The following is a 10,669-nucleotide window of genomic DNA, read 5'->3' as shown; positions in this document are numbered from 1 at the left end:
TGCATGTGACTTGAGGAGGGTGGGGGGCGCTCTCCCTCTTCCTCATCCACCAGATTCCATTACCCTTTAGCCAGCAGGGCTGTCCAGGGTGAAAGAGGGCAGATCCAGTTACTGGGAGTAGAATCCTGTTGAGACAGTGTATGATGAGTGATAAACTGCTGAGCAGCTGAACAGCTGTGCTCAGTGTTATACCTGCCAAAAGTACACACACACTCATACACACACAAAAATACAGTAAGATGAGACACTTTGGCTCAATAAATATGCCCCGTTTCAAAAGTTCCTCTGGTCTGGAATTGTAGGCCAAAGGTGTCTGTTTCGATCACTCTGAGAAAACGTGTTGCTTGCTTTCCATTGCAGGTCTTGAAGAGGTTAAACCAACGTTACGCTACAATGGCTAGTTTGAAGCTTCTTGAGTTGTGTGGTTTTTGGTTAGCATAGCACTGGAAATCATGAAGTCCCTCAAAAACTCTTGGAGTGAGCAGCAATAAACATGGAATTTAGAGCTGAAACGATTCCTCGAATGATTCGAGGTACTCGATTGCAAAAATTACTCGAGTAATTTTCTCCGCCTCGAGGAATCGTTTAATTTTTTTAAAAAGATCAAAGAGTGGTATTTCAAATAGAGCTGAGGCCATATTAAGAGAGTTTTCAGACCCCTCAAGCTACCTCTTATACAAAATAGCAACTAGCAACAAATCTAGCTTCTTTTCTGGAGTTTGGAAACTAATGGGTCATTCTACGAAACGGTGCCATTTGGGTCCGCAACATTTGATGAGATGTACAAAGCACAAAAAATGTGTCAAAGTGTGTTTACAAATTTTGGAGCTACCAAAGCAAGTGCTCTTATTGACATGCTGTATCAGAAAATTTTATTTCTTAAAGAGAAAAAGTTTCATTTGAAAAATAACTGCTCTTTAACTAAACAAAAATGTGTTTTATCCGATTACTCAATTAATCGATGGGATTTTCAGTAGAATACTCGAATACTAAAATATTTGATAGCTGCAGCCCTAAATTTATGACTATGAGCCAAATCACATGGTAGAGCTGCCCTCATCAGATTGCAATAAGTATAAAATTGTAAAAAAAAAAAAAATTGTCCAATTAGAGAGGAAGGTACAGTGTCAACTTCTATATATTTTCTAAAAGGATATGTATACATATATATTTGTGTCAAAAAATACTAAGCTTACTTTTATTATCTCAATATTTCATATGATTGACCTGAATCGTACAATAGGTACAGAGACCCAAGATAAAGAACTTTTGTGGCCTGAGCGCTGAAAAAAAGTCTGGAGAGATTTAAATATGACTTTCCTTTTAATAAATTAAACTTGTGTAAAGAGACTACTTTGAATACTTGCACTGAACAGTGACTCAAAATGAATTTAATCATAAATAAATATCCACTTACTCAGATATTTTCAGTACAGGAACAGCTTGAACCTGAACTGACCTTTCTGTTTGACATTTTTAATTAAGTTTTTTGTCGACTTAATGTGTGTCAACATCATAAATGTGCAACATAGCGCTCATCCTGTCAAACAGATACATGACTGTTCTCTCTGTGGGCAAATAAAAAGCAGGGCTGCTGAAGATAAATCCCTGAACTTTCTCCTTTTCCTAAAAACAGTGCCTAGCTGTACTTCACTAGTGAAAGCTACGAGCTAGCAATGAGCCTCCTCGACATAGCAACATAATCCATCTCCACAATTATTGGTCGATTATTTGATTCGAACTCGATTCCCGAACCAATCAGAGACGGACTTCGCTTTGCGTCGCGAGGTCTGCTCTGATTGGTCGAACCTTTGAGTCAGCTGATAAGGAGGAATGTATAAATGATCCACAGAACTTTTGCTCGTCGCTGCACTGTGTCTGTATGTCTGTGTGTTTGTCGGTGTGTGAGAATAAACGATATGCGCGTGTGAATTTATTTACTTCAATATAAAAGGTAAGTTATTTCACAAACAATGAAGATTAGTGTAAGCTAAGAATGAACAGCTAAGGTATAAGACTTCTGTTTAGTTTTAAGGGAACTGTGCCTGTTTAAATTGTGTACAGCTTCATCTAACGTTGCCGGCGTTTCCTTAATGAGACACCTGCCTCTCGTTTAGCTTAAACAGCACGCCTCACCCGGTGCTCTGACCTCGCTTTGTCCTATTTTCTTCATGCAGCTTTGCTGAAACACAGGATAAACACAATTCACTTCTAAAGGAATCGAGACTGCCACCATGGTTGCTACAAGCACTTTAAAGACCAAAAGCAGCGAATGCATCTCAGACTTGGCTGACAGAAGATATGAGCAGGCGTGCATAGAGAAAGGTAACTGAACTGGATATTTCTGCATCTTTGTCTGTCTGTATGGATAACCTGCGAGCTGCTGGTTATTTCCAATTGTGTGCTTGTTTATCCCCGGTGTTGGTGCATAGCTGCAGCAGTAGAGGGAGGGGAAGAGAGGGAGGAGGGGAGAGAAGTCAACAGAGGATGAAGTCATCCCTCTCTAGCCTGTCTGCAAAACAGCAGGACACCAACAAGTGTTAGAGCCAAGCTCTAGCTTTGTTTTTTTCCTTTTTACGCTAAATAAGTGTGTGTTCCTTATAATGTTTTATCCTGATCTCAAATGCTTGCGCAGTTTTGCTGGTCTACATCTATGGCCTGTGTCAGATCTTAGCCTTATTGAAACATTGCCACACAAAGGGATGCGAATGCAAAAAACCCCACTCCATCAACGCTTTACTTATGATCAATAAGTAATCACAAATACATAGAAGTCTTAAAATTTTGCATATATTTATCTAAGGTTGTGAATTTAGTTTGTGTGAGACAAGAAAGCTGCCATTGGTCTCAAAATAATCAACTTAAGTTGTTTTCCTAGAACTGGACTTCTGGGATCACTGCTTGGCTGAACCCCAGAGGAATGCAGATGTCACAGAGGACCGAACCTGTCAACAGCTGGCCAAGATGTTTGAAAACTGCCTCTCACGGGCCAAGAAGACAACATTGCACTGCTCCTCTGTTCTGGTACCAGAGAAGCTCACAAGGAGGATAGCTCGTGAAGTCCTGCGGCTGGCATCCTGCGAGCCCTGCGGCCTGCGCGGCTGTGTCCTTTACATCCACCTAGAGCTGGAGAAGGGCTGCAAGCGGCTGGAGCGCATTGTTTATGATGCCACAGTGGTGCCCACATTTGAGCTGACACTTGTGTTCAAGCAAGATAGCACTGCCTGGCCCAGCCTACGAGACTTCCTCTTTCTGGGGACATGCTTTGCCCCAACTTTTAGGCATGTACTTAAACTAAGTCCAGGTTTCCGGCTTGTTAAGAAGAAACTGTACTCCTCTGCGGCTGGCACCGTGGTAGAGGGGTGCTGAACTATGGGAGGGATTAAGAAGGGTATTTGTTTCCTCATGGGTATATGCACTTCTGCCCAAATGTTAAAGGCACTCCAGTGGTGTCATACTTTCTACAGTGTTTTTGTACAATAGTTGGTAAGTTCAGCTCTTTGTAGCCAGTTCATTTTGGGATGTGGGATGTTAAAGGTTAAAAGCTTTTGCATTTATGAGCCTGGTAGTTTTGGGTTTGCCTTCAGCGTTTGTAAAGTGCATTTTTTATCAGCGAAATTGTAATATTCTGAGTGTTTTTCTAACTGGAGCAAATTGTGCTCAAACACTATTTCAAACTGTTCGTGAGGCAGATGAATGTAAAACCGTGATGGAGAGGGACATATTGTGGGTACACTTTGTTAAAGACACTCGCCACTTTGTTGATGCAGCTGCGTGTTTCCAGATTCACTGAATGTGTTCGGCCACAGTAAACACACCTAGGCTTGAATAGGACACCGCAATCTAGTCTATGGGGCCATATGTAGCGAGTTGTGCAATGTTTTCAGGGCTGCAGATTTTTTTAGAAGTGAATGTGTTGTTGTGATGATGCTGCTGTCATGGTGTGGACTTCTCACGTCATGACTTGTGGATGCCTTAAATGTCACAGAAATGTCAGTTTTTTCACTTGGATCACAGAAAGATGTGTCTGTATGTGTGAATGTTTTAAATATGTAATAATTCTTAAGCCCCCCTAAGCCTTTTTGGATATTTAAAGGATGGTTCATCCAAATTTAAAAGTTAACTGTTTTCAATGTTATTTGTTTATTGGTATGAGAAGAAACTTCCGGAGGCCCACTTGGTAATATGTGTTTTTTTTTTTTTTCTATTTTTGGATTACTCAAAGCTTTTGATATGCCTTTGAGCTTCCTGTTGTTGGAACTAAAAATCTTGTTGGTTAGACAATTAAAAGTTTAAACCTCAAACAATGTTTGAAGTCTTAATTTTCACTCTTCCTACTTGGTCACAGGACATTCTTGTCAGAGCAACAAAAAAACTGTGTGGCTTCTTTCTGTGAAACCTTTTCAAATTGCGTTATTGTGCGTCCTGACTCTATTTCATATTTTTAATTTTCACCCCCTCCACTGCATACCACAAACAAGGTCAATACTTTCTCTTCTGTTGCTGTTTATAACGGCACAGCAGCTGCCTGCTGAGTGAACCTGCAGGGAGTGTGAGGCATTTCTCACCCTCTTTGATAGAGGCCTCTCCATAGTGATTTTCAGGGACTGTGTGAAATTTGAAATACACAAATGAGAATCATATGAACTTCAAACTGTCACACTTGTGTGAGACAAATGTAGTAGCACTGTTTGCTCCGCTGACCTCTTTTACTCCAGCTCTGCCTCTCATTTTTTCAAGCGCAAAGTATGAGGCTTAATTAGGCGAGTTGTTGACCTGACTATGTACAACATGAGAATTACATAAGAGTTTGACCAATCATGCTGCCACGTCATTAAGGCCCAAACAAAGAGGGACTGCCTGGCTTACAGTAGGTTAATGACAACAGCACATGATCTCGTGAAAGATGCATCACGGTCATTGTGAGTGGACAAAGCACCAGTGATCATTTACTCAGTGTCACACGCCTGGGTCCTTACTCTTGCTGGGCCAATGTAGGTCAGCATACAAAGTTGCATCATTAAGTCCAGAAACAGAATGCTTTGGATATCTGCCAACAGAGATTCATTGATTAGAATAGCCAGAAAATATGCTGTCCTAAATATGATTTAAAATGTGTTTAAAATTTGTTTAAAACATGATTTAATTCATTTTATGCCAAGAGATGAGCAGACTGTGCTTTTAGGTTTTAAATCATGCACAGATTTAGAAAACATGTTTGCCATGTTTAGTTCAGCTTACCATCAAGTGATTGTGACAGGTGCAAAAGGAACTTTCCCTCTTAGCTTGATATTACTTTTGATCAGTGGCATGCACAGACTTTTTGAAGGGCAGGGGTGAAAAGAAAGAAAACACTGAAGTGGGTAGTTATATTTTGCCAACCAGGACGGCACATGAACACACATTTTTCCTTCCCAAGAGGGCACTTTATCATGTTTTAACCAGAAAAGGAGGCAGTTCAGTGTGGGGTTTTTTTTCTACCCAAAGGAGCAGAATGCCTTTCTAGGAGGGCTGAACGATTTTGGAAAATAATCTAATTGTGATATTTTTAGACCAATATTGTGATTGCGATTTAGCATATTATTATTATTATTATTATTATTATTATTATTATTATTATTGTTGTTATTATTTATTTATTTATTTATTTATTTATTTATTTATTTATTTATTTATTTATTTATTTATTTTGGGGGGAATCTTCTGCATTGTTCACTTAACACAAGTTCTAAGTCATTTTATAGTATGACTAACAAACAAAAGCTACTGTTAGCATTTAAACAAGTCTTTTTTTGCATTTCTTAATTGAAAAAAAGGGAACACTGTGAAATTTGACTGACCTCCAGTTGTCTGTAAAAGTAACAAACCATACAGAAAAAAAGTGACCAAGGGGTAAGGCTCTACGATCTACTAGATGGATCTTTGTAGCCCACACGGTTTTTTTTTTGCCAGGAAACCCCCCCCCCCCCCCCCCCCCCCCCCCCCCGGCATTTTGACTTTTGCTGGTTTTAAGGGAGAACAAGTACAAGTTACTTTATTCCCTCCAGGTCTGTGTACATTAATTTTTTTTTTCTAAATGCAGCCTTTGCAATTTGAAAATTGCATTCTATTTCATTGCGATGTCAGTTTAAAATCTATGAACTGTTCAGCCCTACTTTCTAGTTGCCAACTAGGAGGGCATTCTAGCATGCTTTTGGCCACATTTTGGCGCCCAAGAGGACAATTTAGTGCCTTTTTTGGGTTCCAAGGGGGCATTTTAGCACACTTTTTGGCTCCAAGGAGGGCACTTCAATGTTTGTTTTCTAACAACTGGGCCACGAAAGCAGGCTAGCTAGCCTAGCTTGGTCTAATTTAGCCTAGCTCAAGCTGGATAAGAGTAAAGACTAAAGCAGACAAAAATAGCTTTATGTACCCTCATAAAAAAGGGTAATAAGAGGGTGTCATTCTCCTTTTCCTGCTCTTTCAAAACAGTTCTCCAGTGTTGAGCACATTTTGGCACCCAAGAGGGCATTTTAGCACACTTTTTGGCTCCAAGGAGGGCACTTTAAGGTTTGTTTTCAAACAACTTGGCCACAAAGGGAGGCTAGCTAGCCTAGCTTGGTCTAATTTAGCCTAGCTCATGCTGGATAAGAGTAAAGACTAAAGCAGACAAAAATAGCTTCATGTACCTTCATAAAAAAGGGAAATAAGAGGGTGTCATACTCATTTTCCTGCTCTTTCAAAACAGTGCTTCGGTGTTAAACCTGGTTTTGGAGGTACAGTAACTGCATCTAGTGGATATAGAATACTGAAGTTCCGCTGACACCTACACTTAACCTCCTGACAGCAGCTGAATTTGACAGTCCTAATTTCTTTGTATTTGTATTTGTATTTGTATGGATCTTTACAAACAAACAATTTCAAAATGCAGTATTTACCTCCTTGGTTTAAGCTGCATAAGCTGAAAAGAAAGGCAGAGGAATCAAATGTTTCTGTCATGAGACTCTCCAGCATCATAATTCTAACCCATGGAAAAGTACTGGAAGCCCCTGAGCCGCACTCCACTGACTTGGCAGCTCACTTGCTGTGGCTACTCATGGTACTTGAGATTCTTGGGGTCGACATGACACACAGTGTCAGTGTCAATGACAGTGCCATATTTTGAATTGGGTCTTTCCATACCACAGCTGCAGAGTCGATCACAGCATGCAGACTGATGTACATGCACACCACACACAGTGCGTATGGGATTATTGACAGCTGACAGACGTGAAGTGGCTTTGAGCCACATCTGCATTTCAGCAGGGTGTCAGATTCCCTGTGTAGGCCGTTTGTTCCTCACTTGGAGCTGGGTTTCATCCATGTTTTCTTCTGATCCACAGCACCTTCTCTTTCTGGGAAGGTGGATACCTGATGAACATGGATCAGGACAGCAAGCATGTCACACCGTGGCCACTTGATGATCCACAAGTTTCTTGGTCTTCTGATTCCTTGAATGCAATTTAGGCAAACAACACATTTGGTATGTTATTGCCATAACCTGGCAAGAATATCTGACTTTTGTATTTTGGGTGGATAAGTATGAGAAGCTCTCTTTTAAGAGATCCTTGCTGACTCTTTTATTTTTTAGATTTAGCTTTAACTAAGTTGTAAACAAGTTGTAAACAAGGTGTGATTACTGATTGGCCATGGCTTTATTTGTGAAGGAATGCAAAGGAAACAGTTCATACAAGAGATCAAAACAGGAGACATATGATATTTAGATAACTGAACCTGGTAGAGAAACCCTGTTATTATCTAATCAAGAAGTGTGTGCTACAATTATCAGGAACCAACCTTGTTTTTAAAATGTAATATTTTGTTGGGAATGGAGACTATAGCTTCTGTGACCAATCACAACAAAACACTGAAACCCCAACAGAAGAAAAGGTTTTAGTCCAGAAACACAGACTGCTTAAAGTGTCTGTTTGGTAAACATGTGCTTACTTTTAGCACTCCACTGAGACTATATCACATGATTTCTTGGGTATTGAAATTCAAATCATTCAAACACTTGTCTCTCACTGCTTTTGGAGCTGGCAGCATCCAATGTTGGTGATTGGAATTTTAAATGTTCTTTCCACTGCCAAGTATCACTTTAAACACTTTAACACCAAGGGTTCTCTTACATAAGAACAAAGTGTTGTGTTTGATCCAACACAGGAACAGAATAAAAATAAAAATGATAGTGGTAAAATAAAAAAAAAAAAAAAAAAAAAAAGTAGTTTCTGTGCCTATTTTTCTTTTAGGATATCTACATGCAACACAGGGAAGGTGAACGGCGGAAATGTCCTTAAGATGTTATATAAGCACATTAGCATTGTCATGGGGACGCTACATGCTAAAATTAGCATTTTGCTCAAAGTGACAGTACTGGTAGGGCTTGCTGGCATACAGACTCATGATTTGATTTGTTTTATGCTTATCACACAAGAATAGTGCATGACACATCTCTAGTCAAACCACACCATTATTTCATTTGATAACAGATGTTAACACACTCTGTCATGTTATGCCACCTGCTAACACATATTAGTAGCTCTGCTCCCTAAAGTAGCCCAAAACAAAAACAAAAAATGCTTCAATGACATTACAATCAAAATCTACTCAAATAAATAGAGCTTGGAATGTTATCTCTTTCATTTTAGGAACTATCTTAGTAGACATGCATCAATACAATGACTTTGGTTCAATTCCATGTTTAAACAAGTCCATTTCAGTAATTTTATCAACATTTTGACCAGACCTTGGGTGATCAGAGCTCCCCAGAACCACCAGAGGGCACCATCTGCAGCTTCAGGTGTTGCTCAAGGAATCTTTCAAATATGTGCACTTCCAATAGAAGTTTTTATTATGATTTTTATTTAGCGGAAAATCAGTTATTTCCTTTAATGAATGGCTTTGATGTGATGAAGAAAAAGAGGTGTCACTTCATGTTGTTTGGCACCCCAGACAGTTTCTTCACACAATAAATCAAGGTAAGTTTTTAGTTTCACCACACTGTGTTCCCTGGGTTCACGTCATACTCTGTGTAAGGCATGGATGTATAATAGTCTCAGTGACACCAAAAAAAAGGTGGTCAGTGGGGTTAGATTACTGGCTCAATCTATCTTTTAGTTGATCAAGCAAGAGGCTGGAAATTAGTTCAGGCAGGCCCTCAGCCTTTTAGCTAATAGCTACAACATACCCACTAAATATTTGTAAAATGGGTGAGTTGTATTAAAACGTTAATCCTCTGTACAGTGTATGTGAAAAAAGACATTTGTCCCTACAAATTTAACAAATTAACATAAGTACAGATGAGACTTTCTGGGTAACTGGGGCCAGCCCTAAGTAGACACTTGAGGAACTGGAGTTTATGGCTCTACCATTTGCAATTGAAATTTTTATTTTTTATTTATGTATTTATGGATTTTTTTTTTTACCCTTGGCCATTGTCACTTCTTCAAAACCCATGAAGAACTTTGTCCTTTGTTCAATCACTACTTTTTCTTTATTTTTTGTCTGTCTTTATTTTTGTGACCTGTCTACAGTCCAGTTTCTGTGAAACAGCCGTTGAAATAATATCTTCATAACATGTATCCCCAGAGGTACAAACCTCAGAAATAAGTTCAGAGAAATTTTTAAAAGTGTCATGATGGATAAAAGCAGTTTTGATGTCCTAAGAAAGAATAAAATAAAATGTGTGGACTATGACCAAAATGGGCTTCCATATAACACCGTTTTCAAATAATGAGTAATGTGAAATGATGCTTTATAATGTGTTCATCACCTGTATATTTGAAACCAGCCAGCCGGTCGCCTGTTGCCTTTCTAAATACAGCATTAAAATGTTTGCTAGCACATGATTTAAACTGATTGCTGTGTGTGGTCATAGATACTTTCAGATCCTGAGTGTGACACAGTGTTAAGGACAAGCAGTTCCTCCCCAAGCATTCAGTATCTAATTTTATTTTTGCCATTTTAACAGCTCAAGTGTTTTATAACTTCCAGTTCTGCAATTACCTATGATGTCAAAGACTACTCAGGTTACTCTTTTTGTATATAAGCAACACTTTGCTGGAGTCACTGGGTAGCAAGGCAAGGAAACCTTAAAAAATCTTAGATAAGCTATTTAAACTGCCCTACAAAAACTTCAAATAGCCTCAACATGAGCAACATCAACAGCAGAGTAATTCTATAAGAAATCAGGATATTTTAAGTTGTTGCTATGCTATTCAAAGCAGCACGGGTGGAGTGATATATGAGTTTCACTACAGTGTTTATCTGGCTAGAGCGTGACCTTCATTTAGAACTCTGCCCGTGGAAGGTTTGGAGCTGACAACTCCTCCATGGTGCTGGCTTCAGATTCAGACATGGATTTCTCTGGCATCTGACAAGTGGGCGTTGTCTCTCTTTTGACCTTTTATGGGGAGCTGCTGGAAGTGGGTTGTTGCCTTGGTGAAATCAGCGTCATGACCCTGCCTAAATAATAAAAGTACTCCCATGGAACTGATTGAAACCTGTGCCAAACCAGTGCTGAGTATTTGGATTGTTTTGAGCTATTATTGGCTGAAATTTGCATATATTCTTGTTTATACACCATCTGAGCTTTACACCTCCAAACAGTCCAGCTGATCTTCCTTTATAATTGGGAACATGCAGAGAGTGT

General features: G+C 39.3%; 1 protein-coding gene across 1 annotated transcript; it reads left to right on the top strand.

Annotated features, from left to right (window-relative positions):
* Positions 1–1,815: 1,815 nt before the first annotated feature.
* On the top strand, positions 1,816–3,813 carry LOC141784109 (DNA damage-inducible transcript 4-like protein). Its single transcript, XM_074661830.1, has 3 exons — positions 1,816–1,954; positions 2,178–2,325; positions 2,879–3,813. Exons 2-3 carry the CDS (start codon positions 2,235–2,237, stop codon positions 3,367–3,369), a joined length of 582 nt encoding a protein of 193 aa, XP_074517931.1. The 5' UTR covers positions 1,816–1,954; positions 2,178–2,234; the 3' UTR covers positions 3,370–3,813.
* The last annotated feature ends 6,856 nt before the right edge of the window (positions 3,814–10,669 follow it).

The sequence above is a fragment of the Halichoeres trimaculatus genome, unplaced genomic scaffold, assembly GCF_033239565.1.
Source record: "Halichoeres trimaculatus isolate MK-OKI-2021-1 unplaced genomic scaffold, fHalTri1.1 fHalTri1_scaffold_22, whole genome shotgun sequence".
In the NCBI taxonomy this organism is placed as follows: Eukaryota; Metazoa; Chordata; class Actinopteri; order Labriformes; family Labridae; genus Halichoeres; species Halichoeres trimaculatus.
Note: the sequence above shows the minus strand (reverse complement) of the source record. Positions and strands in the feature narration are given on the sequence as shown.

Excerpts from the sequence above, each read along its gene's own strand:
- LOC141784109 (XM_074661830.1), top strand. The coding sequence starts at position 2,235 with ATGGTTGCTACAAGCACTTTAAAGACCAAAAGCAGCGAATGCATCTCA. Across the intron at positions 2,326-2,878 it reads GCAGGCGTGCATAGAGAAAG|AACTGGACTTCTGGGATCAC; the intron begins GTAACTGAACTG and ends TTGTTTTCCTAG.